This window comes from Molothrus aeneus, chromosome 8 (genome assembly GCF_037042795.1).
Source record: "Molothrus aeneus isolate 106 chromosome 8, BPBGC_Maene_1.0, whole genome shotgun sequence".
Lineage (NCBI taxonomy): Eukaryota > Metazoa > Chordata > Aves > Passeriformes > Icteridae > Molothrus > Molothrus aeneus.
Genome location: NC_089653.1, coordinates 30,132,380 through 30,155,348, shown reverse-complemented (window position 1 = coordinate 30,155,348; position 22,969 = coordinate 30,132,380). Strand labels below are relative to the sequence as shown.

General features: G+C 43.4%; 1 protein-coding gene across 2 annotated transcripts; it reads left to right on the top strand.

Annotated features, from left to right (window-relative positions):
- Positions 1 to 313: 313 nt before the first annotated feature.
- On the top strand, positions 314 to 10,761 carry PRLHR (prolactin releasing hormone receptor). 2 transcript variants are annotated; one of them, XM_066555075.1, is made up of 3 exons: positions 314 to 484; positions 651 to 1,859; positions 6,844 to 10,761. In XM_066555075.1, exon 2 carries the CDS (start codon positions 783 to 785, stop codon positions 1,815 to 1,817), a length of 1,035 nt encoding a protein of 344 aa, XP_066411172.1. In that variant the 5' UTR covers positions 314 to 484; positions 651 to 782; the 3' UTR covers positions 1,818 to 1,859; positions 6,844 to 10,761. The 2 variants fall into 2 exon arrangements, with proteins under 2 accessions (XP_066411172.1, XP_066411171.1); XM_066555074.1 differs by having other exon boundaries at positions 597 to 1,859.
- Positions 10,762 to 22,969: the final 12,208 nt, after the last annotated feature.

Here is a 22,969-nt window from a genome sequence, read left to right as displayed (position 1 = left end):
CATTATAGCAACGAAATTACAGGTAGTATTTTTGGACACTCCGGGGGCTCTGGAAATGCTAATCTAGGATTAGATACTGTGCAGGTTCATGTTAATGAAAGTAAATTGATTTTTAGATGTGAGGGGCAATTATAGATGCACTGGAAGGAGAGGGGAATTTTTGAAAGGATATTCTGGAACTAATTACTATCAGTAAAAAACACACAAAGACCAACGTAATACGCAGGGCAGCCAATGGGGATAAAAGCTTATACATAAATCTGTCATGACCTAGTAGTGAAGACTGTTTAAAAACAGTGATCTCCACTTAGCTTGTAAATGCACATCGCCCTCTTTCTCACTCATATATTCTCTCTCTCTCTCTCTCCCTCTCTCTGACACACACACACACACAGACACACGCTCCTGGATTTGCAGAAGACAGACATCTAGGGCACTTCTTGGCATCCACAGGAAAATCATGTGGGATTAAAAACCCCCAGAAGTAAGTACTCACTGTATTAAATGTTTATTAAGTGGCATGCTGTCAAAAGCTAGATTTAATAGTAAATACAGGAGGACTTTAATGGAAATTGGTTGTATTTGATTTTTCTTAGGATTTGCTGAAAGCTGCCTCTCAAGGGTTACAAGTTCACCTTTTGCATTTCCAGCTGCTTGTTTACTACCCATGTGGCAACCTCTGGACAGGCAGTGATCCATCCGTTATCCCCCCTGATTGAGTGCAGGAGCAGCACAGTGCTAACTACTCCACTCAGCTGACGGCGGACAACAAAAGGAGGAAAATGATGAATTCGGACAATTTAACCTCCCAAAGCTTCCTCTCTGCGATTCACAGCAACACCAGCAATTTATTCTCAGGGCTCCAGTTTGTTCAGTCCTTCAAGCCACTCATCATCCCCTGCTACTCGCTGGTGGTTTTTATTGGTGTCATCGGGAATTACCTTCTCATCTATGTCATCTGCAAGACAAAAAAAATGCACAATGTCACCAACTTTCTGGTAGGCAATCTGGCTTTCTCAGACATGCTTATGTGTGCCACCTGTGTGCCCCTGACCCTGGCCTATGCCTTTGAGCCCCGGGGATGGGTTTACGGGCGTTTCATGTGCTACTTTGTTTTCCTGATGCAACCTGTCACGGTGTTTGTGTCTGTGTTCACCCTGACTGTCATAGCTGTGGACAGGTACTGTGCCACGGTGTACCCCTTCCGCAGGAGGCTCACCATCCCCATCTGTGCTTACATCCTGGCTGCTATTTGGCTGCTGAGCTGCACTTTGGCTGCCCCAGCCTTGGTGCACACCTACCACGCAGAGTTCCCGGAGCTGGACTTCTCCATCTGCGAGGAGTTTTGGTTCCACATGAAAAGAGATCGCTTGGCTTACGCCTACAGCACCCTCATCATCACCTATGTATTGCCTCTGGCTGTCATCTCCCTGTCCTACCTGAGGATCTCAGTCAAGCTGAAGAACCGTGTAGTCCCAGGCAACGTCACCCAGGGCCAAGCTGAGTGGGACAGAGCCAGGAGGAGAAAGACCTTTCGCTTGCTGGTCTTAGTGGTGGCAGCCTTTGGAGTCTGTTGGCTGCCCCTGCACATCTTCAACATGATAAAGGACATTGACATCAGCTTGATTGACAAGCAGTACTTCAACTTCATCCAGCTGCTGTGCCACTGGTTTGCAATGATGTCTGCTTGTACCAATGCCTTCCTCTATGCCTGGCTCCATGACAGCTTCAGGGGAGAGCTGAAAAAAATGTTTGCCTGGAGGAAGAAGAAAATTGGACCCGCTACAAACTGCATTATGGCCAGTGTGGTGCTGTAAATGAGAGCTGGTGGGAGTGCACCTCCTTTGTACATGAACATTGTAAGTCTTTTCCGCTTTTAATTAGTCCTCATTCCTGACATTTGCCCTTAGGGCTCAATTATAACAACACAAATCCCATGTGCACCTCCACTTCTAATGGAGAATGACAGGCAGATGTCATGCCTCAATAATATCTTTATTGCTTTGATTGGAGTTAGATGCCAAGGTGATGTAAGCACAATAAAAACAGGGGTCCTTTCTATCTGTGTTAGATATTACTGTCAGTACAAACATGGGTTTTGGGGACAAAGAGAAGCAAGGATGAATAGGAAACCTAAATATCTCAAAGAGGGAGTGTTTTGGATTGGGTAAAAATTAAATCTGTGTGTCTACCCAGAGCCCATTCCTTAGCACAGGCTCTGGGGTGGAAAACTCACAGCGTTCCTGTAGCCCTTTTTGGGATAGGGCCAAAATTTTTTCCTCATGCAGCCCCAATTTGCTGACCCTACTGCTGACCCTACTGCTGTCAGTCAGCTGTGTTGTCCTCACAGCCTTGACAGCACCAAGGTGAATTCCATCATTCCCTGAGGAGCTGATTTTGACATGTGTCAATGCTGCCCTCAGCTTTGATCTCCAGAGAGAGCCAGGGGCTTCGGCACTGCCCTTCTGGAGGTGCCCCAAGAGACAGAAGGGGCTGTGGATATTGAGCCAAGCATGAGCATTGCATGGCCAGTCAAAGAAAGAGCTGCCAAACACAGAGGACGGGCAGGCGCTCTCCTTTGGAGGAGTCTTTTGGGAAGAAGCAATTTCCTTTGACATTCACCTTTCAAAGGGAGTTAGAAGCTATAATCAGCCTAATGGTTTCTAGTTTCTTCCTCCCTGAAAATATCTGGTATAACAGTTAAGTGCAGAGGACAAATTTCTGAGAGGTTTCTTCCAGCCTGCTCAGCTGAAATCTGGGATAGCATGAGAAAGTTGCTGGCACTGAACTGCCATCAGCCAAAAAAGCAGCACAATCCAGGGGCAGCTCTGGCCATGGTCAGCAAGGGCATCTCTCTGACCACACCTGCACAGAGACTTCTCTGCTGGGGGCAATGCAAATGGACAGGAGGGGAGGGGGAGAGAGAGGATGGCTGCTTTGGTTTGTAAATCTAATCCTACTGTGAATCTGTGAAAATCATTTTGCTCATCGTGTTTCAGTAAAATTAATCTGATAAAAAATGCCCCAGATCTGTATGCACATCCTGTGAAAAGTGTTGGGAAAACGTTTGAAATCCCATTTCACAAACTTGCTACAATTTCAAGTTGTTTTACTGCTGCTAATGAGGACATTAAAAGCTGATTACAGAGGCACTGAATGAAGAAGGTCCATTTAAATTGGGTATTACTTGCATTCACTCTGTGATTATGTGTGTCTGCCTTTCCTACCTCTATTTAAAGATTCGAGTGACCTTCTAAAGAGTGTTTTGCTTTTGCTGAATTTCAGGAAATGGTTTTTCCTTGAAGCTCAGAATAGTAAGTAATTGGAAAAACTGACCACTTTGAAAAGGCAAAAAGCCCACTTCCAAACAAACCAACCTAATTTTAAAAGCTTTTCAATCTTATTTTCAGGACTCTTTTAAAGAGTACAGAGAGCAGGACACCAAGGGAGCACTGAAACAACAAAGCAAAAAGCAGCTTCAAATAACAAAAAATCCTGATTTTTAGAGATTTTTCTTCTGTGAAATTAAGTAAATTCAAACTGCTAATTTTTCAGTTTGTAGAAGTCAATTAAGATTGAGGTGGCTCATGATGTCTACAACCTCCTGCACTAAACACAGATAGTGCTGTCACCCAGAGGGATCCAAAGCCCAGTGGAGTCTTCCCAGACTTCTAAACCACAGCAGTCCTGGGATCTTTTCCTCCTTACACATCATATTCTCCCCTCATTTGCCATCACTGCAGTTTGACTTATTCGTGTTCTCTTGAACGATAATGACTGGGGATGGTGACTGCCAAGAGCTGCATGAAGCAAACAAGGATTTCTCTCTCTATTTGCTTTTCCTTGAGACAGAAATGAAGGGTTGCTCAGTGCACAGATTGTTCCCACAGTGACAAATGCAATCTCTCTTCAGACTGCCTCTGGAGCTGCTCTTAGAGCAGTGCCAAAGTCGGGCAGCTCCTGGAGATGCCCAGCACAGCTCATCTAAGTGCTGGTTTAACCTGTACATGCCCTGATTCTGTCAGGATGTGAATTTGCAGCAGAAAGCTCAGAGCCTACCCCCATTTTAGGCCCTCCTCACAAGCAGGTTTCAGATGCACCCTGAAATTATCTGCATTCCCCAGCTGTGGGCTCCTGAAGCTCCTTCTCTGTCCTCCACAGCCTCCTTGGTCCACCTCAGTGGTCCTGTAATGCCATTTTTCCAGGCTTTCTGCACAAAGGAGGTCCAGTCCTGAGCTGGAGGTCTGGGGGTTCCATAGGGCAGAGAACAAAGCACAGCCACATTCACTGAGCCCCAATTCTGTTAACTGAGCCTCAAGAATCTCTGCCCAATTTAATTATTGTTTTGTCTGATATCCAGAGTAATAAACAGTAATTAGATTTAGAGGCATGTTGATGCACTTCTGTAATCCAGTTATTCAAATAAATATATTGAAAGCTGTCATGTGAAACGTTCTTGCTAATCTCCACCCCTCTCCAGGGAACTTCTGCAGTTCTTGGAAGGACCAGGGCTCATCACTGAGGCATTTTTGGTGGAATATTTTTTAATTGCAGTTTAAGAAATCATGGCACGCTTTTATTTTGTAGAGTAGCTTGGTTCAAAATTTGATAAACCTATTAACTACTCTGGTGCTTGATCAAACATTAACTACTCCCTGTGGTCTAGAGTGGGGCTGGCATTAAAATGCAATGCACTCATAAAACACATAGAAAAATAAGGCAGTGTTTGATCAGGAATTAGATTATAAAGTGACCAAAGCTCACTAACTCTGAGTTCAGGCAACCAAAGGAAAACGATAAAACCTCAGTTAGGATCAGATAGAGTTGGTCTTTCCCTCACTTCAGGGATATCTACTCAGAACAGTCACCAAAAACCAACTTGGTGATTTATTTAAAGCAAAAGCATTGCTTTAAATAAATGTTCCTTGGTCTTGGCTGAAGAAAACTCAGAGTTGTATTTGCACCAGGTCTGGGGAAGGTCAGTTTATCTGGGGGGCAAAAGCAGCTCCTGCCATAAGGGCATCCCTCACAGGAGCAGGGTGAGCCTTTCACAGCTGACAGATGCACTGGGGAGAGCTGGGGGTTTTCCAACCTGCTGGACAACAGGTATAGTTGTACCAGAACAGACTCTGTACAGTTTTAATTCAGCAAATTTTCCTTGTTGAGGTGTCAATGGTGAGTTGTAGTTAGTTGTTTAAGGTGACAGAAGCTGAAAATGGTACACCTGCATCTGGGGATAAAAAAATGTGAAAGAGAACTGTACAATGCATCAATCAATCTCCCCACCAGATGAGAAGAGGGTAAAGACAAAAACAACATTCTGTTGGTAAAGCCACTGCCATTTGGCCATTTCTGCATGAAGAAATGTAGTACAAGCTTTTACCTTCAGCCCTCCCCTCTCACTGCTCACAAACTTTTTCTTTTCTCAGGAAAAAAAAAATCACATTACTCCTCCTTGCCCTGGAGAAAAGGCTGCTCAAGGATCAAAGCAAACATTTCTGCCTCATGGAAGGCATACAGAGAGGGAGAGCTTTCTAAAGGGAAAAGGGCTTCTTAAAATGAAGAGTATCCTCTTCTCTCTTCTTTCTGCAAGCCACACAGGCTCTGAACTGAACCATTTGCTGTGTGGATTTCCAGCTGGCCTGGCCTGATACCTACAGCTCTGGCTTTTGTGTTTACCTCAAGTAAATACTCTCCCCATACCCAGTGACCTTGTTTTGGGTCACAACCATCACTAACTCTGATCCTTTGCACCTGATTTACCTCCAGAGCAACAAGATGCTTCACTGAAAGTCCCAGAGAGGAGCTGCAGATGCATCTGAGGTATCCATCCTATACTAATGGGACTTTTCCTTTGGAAATAATTTTCACAATCCTTATCTCAAGAGCAGGTTTGAAGTCTATTAATGTGTAGTGACAACCAGATGGGATAGGCTTCTCCAGATTGATTTCAATAAAATTTTCTATTATTTTTTTCTCTGCTCCCTGCTCCCCTAACTCTCCCCCAGACTTTTGAAGCCATTGATCAGCTACTCAGTGGAAGCAGGACCCTCAAGGTTGTTGCCACCTGAAATCAGGAATATTGGAATTTTCTTATTGTTTTATTATTTTCTTGCTCCCTGGGGAAGAAAAAGACATCTAAGTGCTCTCTCTTTTAGGAACCCACACAGGATTACACAGGGATTGGATATTAGGAAAATTTCCTTCTCCAAATGGCTGGTCAGGCATTGGAACAGGCTGTCTGGGGCAATGGGGCACTCACCATCCTTGGAGGGATTTAAAAGATGTGGCACCTGGGGACATGGTTTAGTGGGGAGTTTGACAGTGCTGGGTTAACAGTTGGACTTGATGATCTTAGAGGTGTTTTCCAACCTAAATGATCCAGGAATAACTACTTGATAGTCAGGCTGCCTCCCTAGAGGGCAAAAAGTGAGAGGTAAAGGGCATGAAGCTCAAATGTATCTCATCGGGAATTATGTCCCTTTAGGATCTATAAATGTACTTTCTTCACCAAGAAGTAGACAGGATTGACTTTCCCTTTCTACAGCTTGCTTTGTCAAATTAAGTCAGTGGAGTTAGTAATCTATACAAATAATAAAGCACACACTCAAGAACTCCCCAGTTCGTGTCTCCAGCCCATTGGAAATCAATTTGAGATCTCTGCTACCTATTTGAAACTGACTGGGCTCTCCATCCTTTGCATCTTGTTTATGTTAATTATCACATTGTAATTTCCCTGTGTTTTTTGTTTGTTTGTTTTTGTCGGTTTTGTTTGTTTGCTTGGTTTTTCATTGTTGTTTTGGTTTTGTTTTTTTGTTTTTTTGTTTTTTTTAATTTCTGCAGGGAACATCCAGAAGGAGATGATGCCAAAAATCTCTACACCTACATTTCCTACAATTCCTACATTTCCATGAGGCACAGGAGCCAAGCAGCAGCAGGAGGACTGCAAAGAGAAGCCTGCAGCTTTCAGCGTGGAGATGGGCTCTGCCTCTCCTGCTGAGCACAGCTCTGGACCTCCAGAAAACATGCTGGAAAGGCAGCTGGTGGCTCCCAGCAGCAGGAGAGGTTTTAATGCTGTGCTTTGTGAGAAGCTGGCGCTGGGGGTGGGCTGGGCATCACTCAGTGCAGCTCAGCTTCTCCCCAGCAGCATCAGCACAAAGGTGACTGCTCAGCCCAGGGCAGCTCTGCTCTGGGGAGGGTGATCAGCTCAAGGTGTTGTCTCTCTTTCTAGAGCTTCCCAGCCACTGGAGATGTGTTTATTTGCTCCATCACACCCACGAGACAGGTGAAAACGTGAGAGCAAATGACATGGGAGCCACGGTGCACTGTCCCAGGCTGCCACCACCCACAGCTGAGTTTGTGACCTGCTGTGCTCAGGAGTGGGAAGGAGAAGCAACAGATTGTGCTGTGAACCAACCTCAACTTGAGCTCCTGGAGGCAGGGCAAGGAAGAAAGCAAAAAACCAAATTTCTGATCTTCAAGCTATCAATAACCAGCCAAAGGGTGAATCTGTAATCACCCACAGGCTGTTCCTGTACCAATGTAGGAGCCACTCAATCCTTCTGAGAGTGGGGTCCTCCACCTGTGGCGTGTCAGCTCAGTGTATTTGCTTTGTGGTATCCTTCTTCCCTCCCCTCACCCCCTCAGTGCAACAGGGGCAAGCCAGGCAAAAGCAGGAACATCCCATTTTTGTGCAGTCCAGAGGCACAGGAGTTGAGGGCAGATGCACTTGTGAAAGGGTTTTTTTAATAAAAAGAATTGAAAGGTTAGGGATGGAGTTCCAAGGCAAGTGTTCGACCAACCCACTCCTCAGCAACTGGAGGAAACTCTGGAGGAAGCAAGATGACAAAAAATATCATGTGCAAGAGCTAGCTATGAGCTAAATAACCAATATATAAGACATACAAAGAATTTCAAATAATTACATGACAAAATTAACACTCAGCTTTGGAACGATTTCCCCTTGATTATTGGATCATTTTAAAATTCAACATCTGTTGTTAATATGCATAGATTAAAAAAAAAATCTGAAACCATCTGAAGCACTCGACAGCATATGGCAGACCTGTTAAATCTTAACAAGTCAATAATATTATCATTGTGAATCACTCCTTCATTAAAACATGTATTAATGTCTGTTGCATAAAATAATGTCTATTTGTAAAAGCCTTTTGTGCCACCCATGCAATTGTCACTTGTCACAGCTAATTCTAGATTGCTTTGAAACTACCTCCTCTTGGAAAACTGTCACAGACTGAGGACAGAGGAAATGCAAATCATCACCTGTCAAAGTTCTGACAACAACATAGACAACGTGAAAGGAAGATTTTGAAGACCTCTGTTTTGCTGTAGTGACAAAAATGTGGGTTTCTTTGCTTTTAAGGCATTGTGGAAAGTACTGTTCCAAACAGTTCTTACCCTCCAAAAACCTTGTGTACAGTGTCTGACAAAATTTGCATTATTTCACAGTCCTTGACATTCTTTGCTTATTGCTAAATGAAGAAACTGTTCACATGAACAGCTTAATTTACAGTGTTGAAAATTGGGATAATTAGGCAAGCACTTTCTCTTCCAGCTCTCACATTAAGTATTTAAAAACAGGGATGGAAGGTGGGTTTGGAGAAGGCTGGATTGACACAAGAATGGTGTTAAAATTTTTAACAGTTGTGAATGAAAACTAAATGAAGAATGTCAGTACAGCTTTCTAAATCTGAAGCTATTTACATTCAAATATTGAGACTCAATGAGGTCGATAAAAGGTAATGTGGAATTTTACAATTTCACTGAGTTTCACAATTTACCTATTTAAAAAGAGTTGCAGAAATGGCAAACCCCACAGATTACTCTAAACTACATTAGCAGAAGGACAATAGAATACAAGGGAAGTTCCAACCTGTTTCCTGTTATACAATATTCCCCAGTTCCCTTTTGGGAATTAGAAAAACTTTGTTTTGTTCCCCCTCTAGATCAGAGGCCCTCAGGATGCAGCAGTTCCTCCCTCCACACATTTTGTACAGTTCCTAGGAAGAATCCCAGATCTGAGACATCTCCTGCTAACAGCTCTGGGAGATTGGAGTCCATGTGGCACAAACCATGGGGCTAAGCACAAATACATGCAATTATCATCCTAATATACAGCTAAAACTAAATTCTTAACTGGAGCTAGTAGGTTTATCAAGCACCACCTCCTCACAAGAAATTAATATCAGTTTCCCTTCAGCATTCAGCATTAAAACATTTGATGAAGTGGCTGGGTCTTTATTCACCAAAGTATTCTTGTAAATTATTCCTAGTTCCCTGGAACCCACTAGTCAGCTGTTTTCTCACTAATTCTCTCCTCATTAGAGAAACAAAACCTGTTTTCCATACCTCCAGCAACACTTACATCCCATTTCCCAGCAGAACTCAGCCTCTGGTGAGCACAGTGCCCTTCCATCACCATCAGTTGCCCCCAGCCCAGCAGGCAGAGCCTTTAAACACACATGGGACCCCCCCTGCTAAAAAATGACAGTGCTGCTGCAGGCTGGGGCGGGTGGGAGTGCTTTAGAGAGGGTTCAGCTGATTAAACAACAAGTTTCCCGAGGCTGTGTCATCAGGAGGTGCAATTACACGAAGCCAGGCAGAGCCCACATATGCAAGACAGTGATTAAAATAAAATAAGTATCTGATACTAATAAAGCAGCCTATTAAAAAAGGCTGCTTTATTAGTAAAAAAGTCTTTCCTAATCTCCATGGAAAATTAATACAGAAAATAATTAATGAAAATTGATAAAAAATATTTGTGGGTGTATGAAGAATTTGATATTACACTTATTCTAGACACCCCATTTCTCTCAGAGTCCTAAAATGCTGTCCATAGTTGTTGTGTTCTTTCTAAAAAAGTTCCAGATTTCATTCCCATGGATTTATTGTCCCCTTTTTTGGTTCCAAGTGGGTCTCTTGCTCCTATTGATATCACCTCACCTATTTCCTCTTGCCCTGGCCATCTGAAACAGGCAGGTGAGGACTACACAAGCTTCAGGCCATGTCATGTGTCTCCTGTTTGCAAACCTGGGATCTGCCTGAGCAAGGAGTCCAATCTATACTAATTACTTTTCTCCCTTGTGAATGAGAAGGTAGCAAAGCTCATTCTGTGACTTTAAATGGTTTTTATTGTTTCCCCTCTGTCCAGTCCAAGGCCCATTCATAAGGAGAACTGTGTTTGTTCTGAGAGGATTTGCAGTTGAAAAATCCATTTTGACTCATTGCCTTGTTTTCTTTCATTGCTCACAGAGATTTTGCGCTTTCCAAGATTTTTTTGGCAGTTGAAGGTAAGCTGACTGATAGACAAATCCTCAATTAGTCTTTTCCTTCCATTCTTAGAAACAGAATATATTTGCTCCTTTCTAGTCTTCAGATGCTTATTTACACCCCACGACTTCCCTAAAATAACCCCAAGTGGTTCTGACATTAATCCTGTCATATTTTTCTGCAGTATTTTGGGATGAGATGCATCAGGCTCAGGCAGTGTGAAACTTTTCGGTTCTCCAATACCTCCTTGTGCATTTCTAGGGAGGCAGTTATCCCAGCATGAGGGCAGTTAAAAAGGGGACTAGAGGCTCATCAACAAATATGAACTTAAAACATGGTGTTGGCACTATTCTGTTTAGTTTGCTTCACTCTGAGAATCCTGTATGCTTTTTAGTCAGTTGCAGTGGACTTGACATGCAGATGTTTTACTCATTTGAGTGATTAAAATGATTAAAACTGCTTTGAAATCCAGTTCTTTGCAATTACACACAGCTTTTCTCCTCCTGGCTTTCAAGTGAACAAATTTCCTTACACATTTCCAGGCTATTAACTATGGAGCCACAGATTCTGGCACTTGGGGCATCCCAGGTGGGGGTACCTCTTAAAACCCCCCAGACTGCAGCTGTTTGCTGTGCTATGGTGTACAGCAGTCCCTGATTCTGCCCTTGGTGAGCTCTGAGCTCCCTGTGCTTGTGGAGTGATGGATGCTCTTCCACTGCCACCTCCTGGACACGACCAGGGGCACTTGAGAGATGTGGTAATAAAAGCATTAAACAAACTTGAAAATATACCAAATCGAAGACAAAATATCTAATTTTGACCACAAACTTTGACATTTTAAGTCTTTCACTCAACCCTCTGAGTCTGACCCCAAAGCACAGCAGTGGGGGCTGCTTCAGAGACACCCTCAGCACCAAGAGGTGACTGAACTCTTCTGAGATTTGCCTATAAATTATAGATTTTAAACTGTGTTTAAATATTCAGATTGACACTAAAAAGAATACTCACAACCCACCAGGAGTGGGGGGAAGGCTGGGGGTGAGGGCTGCATAAACATGAAGCACTCCCTTCACCACACAGAGCCCAGTGAGGTCTCTGAAGACATCCCCCTCTGACTTGGCCACCTGGCCCTAATGATGACTTACTTTTAATTAAAACTGCTTTCAAAAGAAGATGCTTGATTAATGGCCTGGAAGACCTTGAAAATAGAGTCATTCCTGCAAGAGGAAGGTAATTAACTTTTTTAATCAGTAGGGGCTGACCTCAAGGTCTAGTGAAGGGAGTCATCAGCAAACTCACTCCCACAGACACATAGCAGAGCCCTTCTATATTACTGGAGACCCCAGGGAAAGGCCTGGGAACTGGACTTGGTACACCCCAACCTGCAGAGCTGCCTCATAATCTCATCTCATCTCATCTTCTCATCATCTCATCATCCCATCATCTCATCATCCCAATGCCTGGCTGGGAGCAGTCTGGGCACTCCCCTGGGGCAGAGGCTCCTTGTGCTTTTTCCTCCCTCACCTCTAACATGAGCAAAGCTCTGGCTCTTCTCATCTCACCCTGCCTCAAAAAAGATAAAAACACCCAACTTCCAATCAGAGTCAGCATCAGTCTCTGCAGATAGCTCCTCAGCAGCCCAGACTCCCCTCACTGTCTCACAGGGAAGACCCTGGCAAACAAGCTCAATCACCAGGGCTAAAGGCTTTCCCTTGGCAGATGCCAACAGTCCTGCAGCACAAACCTCAACTTCTGCTTTCGTGTTCCTCAGCTGGCACAGGTGGGGATGCCTGCCAGGGACAGTAAATCAGGTCTTGTCTGAGATTACAGTGAGCTCCTCTTGCCTTTCACAGCCTGCATCCTCAACCTGCTCTCTAATTCCCTAAAGGAGAGGGATTTATGCTTTCAGTTTTATCTCCAGTTAGTTAATGGTCCATTACTGTCAAAAGGACAGCAAGAAGTAAAATCTTACAGGATTCATGTTAAGTAAAACCCAAAACCTGCAGAAGGGAATGTACCAGAGAGAGGGCACAGGGAGCACACGGAGGTGCTTGCTGTGACACTTGTGACTGCACTGTGGCTTGGGGCCAGCTCCAGAGCCAGGCAGCACAGAGCAGCTCTGGGTCTGCAGCCATCAGGACAGCTCAGAGTCCCTCCCCAGCATGGTCCACACCTGCAGAAGGAGGACACATTAGGGCAGGAAGGACAATCCAGGACAGCTCCTAATTCTAAACCCCTCACTGCCTCACCACCAAACCCTGCTGGCCCCGGACAGTCTGGGAGTGGGAATGTGAACATTAACAGTGCTGTGTGACTTTCCAGCCATGCTGCAATCCTCTCCCTGCCAGCAGCCCCCAGTGAAGTCTGCCTCACCCTCTGGATGCAATCACACATCTTCAAGGAGCCCATTGCACACACCATGCAAATCCTTGCCAGCACTCAGAAATTTTACTGCCATTGCTTGAAACTGTTTCATCTGCTGAGCTTCTAAGGGATCATCAGTTTTTATATTTTTCCCCACGCCCTCTTCCTGAACACCTAGGAGCACTCATCCCCAAGGAAATCCGTGCTTGTCCAGCAGAACTCTGTCTGCTGGCATAGACACAAAAAAGAGCTGTGCAAATCAGGACAACACAAACCAATAAAGCTCACTTTTATCCTACATATTTATCCTACCAGAAAGACAATGTGAAACCCCCAAAACTGAAGGATCATTAAAATAAAAATAACAAACAAACAAACAAAAAAAAAAAAAACCCGATCAAAACTCCCCCTACCAATGGGCTGCATCCATGAACACAACAGGACTTGTGTACTCCACAATGTGTTCTGTGCTTGTGCAGGACCTGAGGATCCAGTGTGCTCCACCCCTCCAGCCTCACCATGGGAAACAGGAGCACCACACTGGTTCCCACCAGTGGTGCTCTGGTGTTTCCCAGCTCTCCAAAGCTGTTTTCTTCCTGTTCTCCTGACTATTTTCATCTGATTTTAGTGCAAATCCCTTTGTATATCTCCAAGCAAAACCAATTAATATTTAATATGTGATATTTACAGCAAAGGAGGAAGAAGGTAACTCTACCAACTTTTCATGAGCACGACACAAAGAGACTTCAGGGTGGTCTTTTTTGTCCCTTCACACTTGATAGATTCCTATTTACTACACTTTCTTTGGATTCTTTTTTGTGGTTTATTTCTAATATATTTTCAGAAATATAACCATGGTCTGCCAGCACACACAGGAATTGCATTAACATAGGCTGTGATTTGTGCCCTAGCATTTATTTACTGTTTCTGTAGTAAATAACAGGTTACATTGCTTGTGATGGTTGATGTTTTTGCTAAGCCTCTGTTCTATGTAACTAGATAAGAGCAATGATGTTAAAATTCAGCAATCTTAGCTAGTGAAGGCAACTCTCACAAGCTATGGCAGAAAGTTCTGGGGTTTTTGTGCCCATGCTAAAAGGTTTGTGAAAGTGCTGAATCAGTGTTGCACTGGCTTCATGTGCAGCTCAGAGGGAAGGTTCAATCTTGGCCAGTTTTAGGAAAAGGAATTTTAGAATGTGTCAGGCCCTTCATTACTGATGGTCACTGTAGTGGTTTCAGCTTTTGGGAAATGAGTCAGTGCCATTAGTGGAGGCAGCAGATCCCTCCTTTATCACAGCCCCTTCCAGCAGGGCTGGCTCTCACAGAACATTTGCTCTAATTGCTCTGTGGGAGGACAGGACATTAGGAAATGGATCATCATGCTCGGGCTCAAAGGGGTGTTTGAGTGTTGTGCTGCATGAATGTTCCTCCATTAAAGGCACATGTCATGGCTTTTGTTCAGAAAAGAGTATCCTGGATTGCAGGAAAATTGCTGCATTTTCATCAGTCCAGCATGTTTATTCAGCCTTTTGAGCCTGTGCCATGCCAGAGTCTGATGCAGAACCCACTTTTTTCCCTTTTGAATGAGAGGGTATCAAAGCTCATTCTGTGACTTTAGATGCTGTTTATTGTTTCCTCTCCATCCAGGCCCAGGGCCCATTCATAAAAAGAGATGAGTTTGCTGTGAGAGGATTTGCAGCTGAAAAATCCATTTTGACTTTCCTCATTGCCTTGCTCTCTTGCACTGCTCACAAAGATTTTGTGCTTTCCAGGATTTTCTGGCATTTGAAGGCAAGCTGACTGATAGACAAATCCCTGATTAATCTTTTCCTTCCATTCTTAGAAACTGAATACATTTGCTCCTCTCCAGTTTTCTGATGCTTATTTACACCCCATGACTTCCCTGAGATAACCCTAAGTGCTTTTGACATTAATTCTATCACATTCTTCTGCAGTATCTTGGGATGAAATGCATCAGGCTCAGGCAGTGTGAAACTTTCCAGTTCTCTGTGTGTGCTGTTGCCTCCCTGTGCTTTTCCATGTGGATTTCGCCCTGCTCTGCTGCTGCTGCTTGAAGTCTGCACTTGGTCTTTCTCCTTAAAAACACACATACAAAAAAAAAAGACACAGAGAAGTTTGGCCTTCCTGGCTTTTTTTATTTGCTGGTGATCCCTTCTTTTATTTGCTGATGAACTAATAACCTGTGCAGTCTCTTTCCCTTTGTTTCTCAATGTATATTGAGAATTGTTTCTTGTTACTCCTGATATCACTTGTAAAATCCTTTCCTGTCCCTTCACTTTTTAAAATTTTGACTCCTCTTGCTCCTGCTGTTCTTTGATAGTTGTGACAGAAGCCTCATTTAGTCATGCATTCTGTAGGCAAATTCTGTTTTTAAATTGAAGAACTTGTGACTTTTTCCTCATATTTCAAAATCTTCTCCAGCATTTGCTTTTTTAATTGTGATGTGCTGAGAAGAGAACATGTCAGTGTCCCCGTGCTGCTCAAAAAAAGAGCTGGAGTCTAAGAGTTCTGCCCTGCTTCATACTACTCATTTACCCATGACACTAGTTTTCCTTCATTTCTACATCTACTTTTAAAAGCTGAATTGAATCGAGGACTTTGTAAGATTTTCACAACAATTCCCTGTCTTTTTCTTCCTTTTAAAGGGATTTTTTTAGAAAGAAACTTCCATTTGAGCACTACTGTACAGAAAATTAAAGCAAACCCAAATATCCCTGAAACACACGAAATAGGGGGGTTTTTTAGTGTTTATTTATGAAAAGACATCAAGGTGATCCTGTTGTCTTTAGCATAAAATAAGCCGCACTCGGTAGGGGACAGATCAGAACCCCTGGGCTGCATTTCCCTCTCTGGTACTGCTTTTCCCTAAGCCAGGCACGCTTTGTTCCATCATTCAGCACCTGGCAAATGTGTCCAAGCTGCCCCAATCCCGACTCCCGAACCGTGAGCCCCGAGCCCCGCGTTCGTGGAGCGATGGATGCTCCTCCACTGCCACCTCCTGGATGCCACCAGGGCGACTTCAGCCACCAGGTAGTGAAAGCTTTACGTGAAATTGAAAAGGTGCAAAGCCAAAAATTCAATCACCCTTCCACCTTTCCTACCAGGAAAAAAAAACCCCAAAAAACACCCTCATCTTAGGTGGCCCCTGTTAGGCAGCACTCTAAATGTAATAATTATTTGTAGAGACGTCTACGTTTTTTACTAATCTTCAGATTTCTACTGCTATGAGCTGGATGCTGTGAGACAACCCTGGAAAAGCATTTTCAGTTGCACACGGCTCTTAGTCTTTACAAAAGCACAAACAGTGATGTTAGTGGAAGTGAAGGAAAGGTTCAGGTCTATCAGACTGGCTCTGTTCCCTGGCTTGGCAGAGCAAGAACACTTTACACCAACATAAACAACCTACTGTAAAAATTGTTATACATTTTCTAGTTTTTGAAGTTCTAGGACTGTGCCTATATTTTAGTGCTTTGTTTGTGTGGTTTGTTTTGGGTTTTTTTTTTTTATTTTTTACTGTCATTTCCTATATTGCTTCAGATGTTGAGCAGAAATTTCTAACATGAAAAGAGTTAGGAGTGACCTTAAAAGTTATCTAGTTTCAACCCCCTGCCATGGGCAAGGACACCTTCCACTATCCCAGGCTGCTCCAAGCCCTGTCCAACCTGCCCTGGAACATTTCCAGGGATGGGGCACCCAGATATCCCTTGGCAACCTGTGCCAGGGCCTCACCAGTGTCACAGGGAAGAAATTCTTAGCAATGTCTAATCTAAACCTCTCTCTGTCAGTTAAAAGCTCTTCCCCCTTCTCCCATCACCGCAGGCCTTTGTACAAAGTCCCTCTCCAGCTCTCTACCTGTCCAGGCACTGGAAGGGGCTCCCAGGTCTCCCTGGAGTGTTCTCCAGGCTGAACACCCACAGCTTTCCCAGCCTGTGCCCATGGCTGGGGTTCCAGCCCTCTGAACATCTCTGTGACCTCCTCTGGACTCACTCCAGCCCCTCCGTGTCCTTCCTGTGCCCGGGGCTGGACACGGCACTGCCCAGCCCTCTCGGCAAGAATTGGAATAACATGTGTGTCACAATAATTCTGTCTGGAGACAGAACTCAAACTGGGAGCGCCTGCCTCCAGCAGGTGTCAGTGGAAGCTACAGAATGGAGAAACTGCAGCAAAGCCAGGCTTCATTTACCTTTCATTCCTACAAGATGCTCCGGGGACAGAGGGAATGCTCCATTCCAAGAAAAAATGTCATTGCCAGCCAGGTTACTTAATGATTATTTTTTTCCTGCTTTGAAGTAGGGCTCAAAAATTTGCAAAGTGACTTCAGAAGGGGCCAATGATTAAGCAGGTGTTAAATATTTATTGAAGGGACAGTAGATATGTTTGAAACATTTGAATTAGTGACCTAATTCACTCATATTGCTACAGGGAGTTAAGGATCTCTGGCTTTACTCACTGGAGTAGTGCTTTACCGTGTACAGCACAAACACACAAAAGGGCAAATATAAAGTTCTCTCAGCAGCTTAAATCCTGACATTTCCTAACATTTGAGTGCTTTAGATGTGACTGATGGCCCTGCAGAGGATCATTCAGTAGGGATTTTGCTGGCAGTCCCCAAGCTCTTGGAGACAGGAATGGACAGCTTGGGTGGACTGTGAAGAAGGGCACCTAGGAGAAACTTTGCAAGGTTATGTGCAAGGTAATGGCAACTTCTTTCTATTTCCCAGTGTATAAATATATTTTCATCTTAGCGCTCTGTTGTTAATGAGTTCATGCACTGTCCTGGTGACCTGTGATGTTCTCTGAGGCCTCAGTTGCCTCTGTGCATGAAAAATTTCCAGTTGAGATCCCAAAAGAATTAGAGCCTGCAGTGACAGAAAGCAACAGTGATGAATAATGACAGACCTACAGTGATGAGCTGTAGAATGCTGCAGAGCTGGGGCTCTGGAGCTTTGGTACAGCTGGAGGCAACACATCTAAAAATCTATGGCACAATCTTGGCTTTACGGAAATATCCACCTCCTAGGCAGTGAATTCCAGCAGGGGCTGAGCTTCTGAATCCTTTTTGGAGGGGAGGTGCCTGAATTCCATAATGCTGCAGGATGGATTCAGTGCAACACAGCCCTGCTGCCCTGCTCACTGGATCCAACAAGGACACGTTGCTACAACACATTGAGAACCTACTGAGAGCTGTAGGTTCATCACCCCTGTGGAAAAATTAGGTTCACTGAATATTTATTAGAGGAAGTGAGAGATGAAGAAACACCAGTCATCTTGCAAAGGATGAAAAGAGCTCCATGCTGAGCATCTTCCACTGTGTTTTTAAAGCACCTGTTAAGAGATACCTCACTTGTGAAGAGCTACTCTCACCTAGGGAGAAATGTTTCAAATGGCAGCAGCATTTCAGTGACACAATTGGAATAACATGTGTGACACAAGATAAACACTTTAAACACTGATGTGGTGTATTTCCCCAGAAGGTTTTATCAAAAGAAGTTCCTACCCCATATCATTTGAAGATCACGATGCCTCAGTGCCACTTCACAGTAATATTTTAGCCTTGCTGAATATTAACAAGGGGTGAGCCTACCTATCTTGTGTGAATAAAGCATTTTGTGTTTTATTAATGGGTTCATCAACACACATTTGCAAAGCTTTTCATGATCCTCTCTAAATTAATCCATTTACCTATTCAGAAATGCAAATTTTTTTAAACATGCATCCGTCATTGAATAATGACTCTAAAAGTCTTTAAAGACACTTGGACTAATACACAACGTAAGTTTCTATTAACATCAAGTATTGCAAAATAAATTCAAAAAAGACTTAATCTCAATATCCATTAACTTAATTTACAATTCTTAAGCAAGACAATCTCATGCTCATTTACTCTGACATTTATAATTAAAAACTCTGTCTTGAATTCCTAGCATCTTCATTTCTATTGTATTTTATTCAATAAGTTGCATCAGAATTCAGAGAAAGAATTTATAGATGATTCTTGATGCATTATGTAAACTTTTTTTCTTGAAATATGAAATATGAAAAATGAGGGTTACAGAATCTATCTTTAAGAAAGATTCAATAAAGTATATGAGGAAATAATTTGGAGTTGACTGTAAATAAGAACCATTCTTACTCTCACACAGGAAATTGCTGTCACCAGTTTCCATAAAATTGAGGAGCTGCTCTGTTGGTGTTTTGCATCTAACATTTCTCTGTACATCCAGTGCCAGCCTTTACTTCTGAAACAAGGTTTGTTTGCTAAAAATGGCACTGTGCCACTTCTAAAGTACCAGAGGTTTCTCACAGGCTCCTTTCCAGGGACAAAAGGGTCGGGGTTTGGGTGATAAATGCAGGGAGAGCAGCTGTGGGTTTGGTGATCAAGTGTCAGTTGACAAAGGGCTGCTCCTTTCTTCAGGAGGGTCTTTCACAGGAGGTGCTACACCTGCAAACACTGGATTGTGTTGCCAGGTCCCCTGGGCCCAAGCTAAGGTGCTTGGACACCTCCATGGTGCCAACATCTTGGGAACCCTTCGAAACAGAAGGTTGACAATATTTTTTATATAAGAGCTTCACAGACACCTCCAAACGGGGAAGGAATTCTTTACCTGTAGTCATGTGAATCACTAAAGAGAATACCATGAATTTGAGAAAAGATTTCCCCACCACCAAACTTACGAATCTTCCCCTGCCTCAGTGGGATGGGGAAGAGTGACTCACCCAGGGAGGATTTTCAGGTGTGTTGTGTATCCAGCTAAGGACACCAAAACAGCCAACTTTGAATGAGTGTGTTGTACAAGATACCAGAGGTGACCATCCCAGTGGAGCTGCTGCCCAAAATTTCCATGGGACCAAAGCCCACAAAACAGGTGCTTCAGGGGGAGAAAGGCATGGGAAACTCTGTTGGACATTTTGCAGGTGGGAGGGAGAAGTAGAGCCCTGAGCTGCCCAGGCTGTAGAGTGGGCTGGGTTAGAGGGCAGTGGGGTCTGAGGTGTGACAGGACTGCAGCAGTTCCCAGCCTGTGACCCCAGACAGGCACGTGGGTTAGCTGCTAGCTGGGATGTTGGCCCCTGACACAGCCCTGGCCTGAGAGACTGCATCAGAACTGCTGCCAGCCAAGGGCTGCCAGCTGGCATCCCAGCAGCAAAGGGGGGAGAGACACAGGAAGAGTCCCAGCTACTGCAACAGTTTATTATGAGGTTGGTACCACTTGGGTTGTGAATGTCACATCACAAAGTGATCTGCTGCCCTCATTTTCTAACAGTCAGTTGTGCTTTCATCCACCATGGTGAGGAATCAAATCATGCTGTGAGAATAAAATCTATCAAGGCGCTGTGTATATCCACATGTTTAGGGAAAACTATTTCTTTTTTTTAAAAAAATTATTTTTATTTTAAACATGTGACACTGATTATATGCAGATACTTGATGTGCTTATGATTTCAATCAGCATTTTGTTCATTCAGTGCCTCTTGGTTTATTGATTTATAAGCCCTTTAGAATGGTATGATTAGTCCTAGCATTTTATTCTCAGTGGGGGTCAAACGGTATTTCATTATTAATGTGTTAGAAGCTATTTCACATTGACAGTTTGTTTTGAATCCGGGCAAGAGAAGTGACATTTATATTTGGAAGTGGGAGATTGACACAGAAATTATTCTGAAACATGATTACAGTAAAGGCAAATGCAGAAGAAGATAGAAATTCCAGCTAGAGTTTCTGGGGGCTGCTCTGCCGTCAGTAACTAACTCCTGCTCTTTTCCCAGCTCAGCGTAATGAGACACAGCGGTGGTCCCTGTAGGCACTCACAGGAGATGCAGCATCAAGATTTTTACACATTTAAGCAACTCAGCACAAGGCTGTGAGTGAGGATAGAAGGCAAATGGTGTTCTACAGCCTGTTCTGGCTATCCCAGAAAGCTGCAGTGCTGCCACGACACCCTGTGCTGGAAAAAGGAGAGGGTTAGTGGCAGTGAGCAGACAAAGAACAAGTGAGCAGAGTCCAGAAGAGAATGTGGGGAATGGAGCACCTCTAACAAGGAAAAGCTGAGGGAGCTGAGGCTGTTTATCCCAGAAAAGACACGTGGGCACAAACTGAAACAGGAAGTTTCATCTGAATATGAGGAAAAACTTTACTGTGAGGGTGATTCAGCACCAGAACAGTCTGTCCAGAGGGGCTGTGGAGTCTCCTTCCCTGCAGATATTCACCAGCCACCTGAGGGCAATCCTGTGTCACCTGCTGTAGCTGAACCTGCTTTAGCAGGGGGGTTGGACCAAGTGATTTCCAGAGGTTGCTTCAAACTCCAACCATTCTGTCCTTCTTTATGCATCTTCGCAGTCAGGCTGGTTTAGTTCAGTATTTTCCAGGGTGGGGATTTGTACCTCCTTGCTCCCTAGCTAGTCCTGCACCACCTGCACCTGCTCCAGGCTCCTTGTGAGTGCCCAGAGATCTGCTTGGATTTTTTTCCAGGAGTCAAGCTGACTTTGAGTGCAATCCAGGGCTGTTAATATAAGCTCCTCCAATTTTTTCCGAAGTTAAACATCTATCTTACATTACAAAGGTGTCTTTTCTTGCCAGTGTCCATTCTCACTTACTATGAGAGAACTCAAGAAGATTTTGAGCTTTAAAAGTAGATTATAGTAGGATTTTTTTCTTCAAAGGATTTTGATTTTAGTGACTGACCCTCTGTTACCAAGGTCTAAAGGAACTTTTCCATTGATGTGAGCAGGAGCAGAGAGGCCAGGGCTGTGTTGGAGTGTTGGGAATTTCTATTTTGCACTAGGACTCATGCAATGGGGACACTGCAAGTTTCATGCAGAAGTTATGGACAACCTATTAGTGATGATGTAAGGAATATACAGATCCAGAGAGCAGCAATGAGTCAACATATTACACTAAACTAGGTGCCAAACATGATCTGATTTGTTGCTCTCCCCTCTGAAGCAGATTGAGCAAGAATACAAATTGGCCATTATTGCATTTTTTGTGTGTTGGGTGATTTTTGTGGTAATTTCTCAGAGGTACATAGAATCTATTACAATGTATTTTTTAATATTTAATGTGTTTTAAGCAGATTAAATAAATAAAGTACAGGGGCTCAAAATTCTTTTACTTAAATGCACAGGCTTTTGTTTGTGTAGGACTGAAACCTTATTCTATGCCAGTGAGCATGCATTTCTGCCTGAACTTACTTAGAACAGCAGTACTATTAAATTCTCAGGATGAAATCCTAGAATCCTTGCTGAAGTCAACCAGAGCACTGCCTCTCATTCCAGCAGGACTGAGATTTCAGTTTTATGCCTGGTCCAGTCCTGCTTTACCTCTCCCAAGCTGCTGTGTTCTGGTGGCTGATCTCATTACATTGCACTGTTTCATGTTCCTTTCTAATGAATGAAGTCAAATGTGGATCCATTATCCATGCAGACTCCCTTCACAAAAATGGAAGGCAAAAAAACCTAAACATTACAAATAAATGTCCAGCTTTATCTGAATAACACAGTGAAGGTGACTCAATGACTATGGAAAAACAAATATATTTGTTACTAGAATTATTCAGCTCCAGATTAGGAAGAGTTGAAGGAAGCAGAATGCAATTAGATACAATCATGAAAGACATACAGGAAATTACAGCTGATCACAGGTATTTTTTCCTACTAACATTTGCTTTTCACTGGGGGAAAATTTTAACTGAAAATAACCACCAGAATTATGCCATGTCAAGCAAAATGCTGATTCCTTTTTCATGGGAGAGGGAAACAACACAAAAACCCCAACAACCCTAAAGTGGTTTTCAGGGATGAAAGGTTCAAGGACTGAAAACTGTTTCTTATTTCAATGAGAAAAAATCAAAATTTCCATGAACAAATTTCTGGATGAAATAGTAGGACTCATCTTTAGCCTAATGATGACATCTGTTTGCAATAACTCTCCATGCCAGTAAACAATGTTATTTTAACTAATCTATTGGCGTGGCGATGAAAGTGACAGTAAAATGTTGATATGGAAGCTAATTTCTGTGTTTGGCCTTGGGATCCATCTTCACAGGCACAGGGTGAGTGCAGAAACTATTTTTGGCAACATCATGTCCATCCAGATTTAATTCTGACACTTCTCTGCCTTCCTGAAATCCAAGGAAGACATCTGCCTGCATTTTCTGCATATGTTTTCTGAAGTGCCATTGAAATAATTTACATCAGAAGTGAATTTGGAGATGGAAATGTGACGAGAAGGTGCACGTGAGGAGGAGGAGACCAAAACCCTGGGTTTATAATGGAAAAAATGGCAGCTCTTCAATGT

What these genes read in the sequence shown, in the direction of transcription:
- PRLHR (XM_066555075.1), top strand. Translation starts at nt 783, where the DNA reads ATGATGAATTCGGACAATTTAACCTCCCAAAGCTTCCTCTCTGCGATT.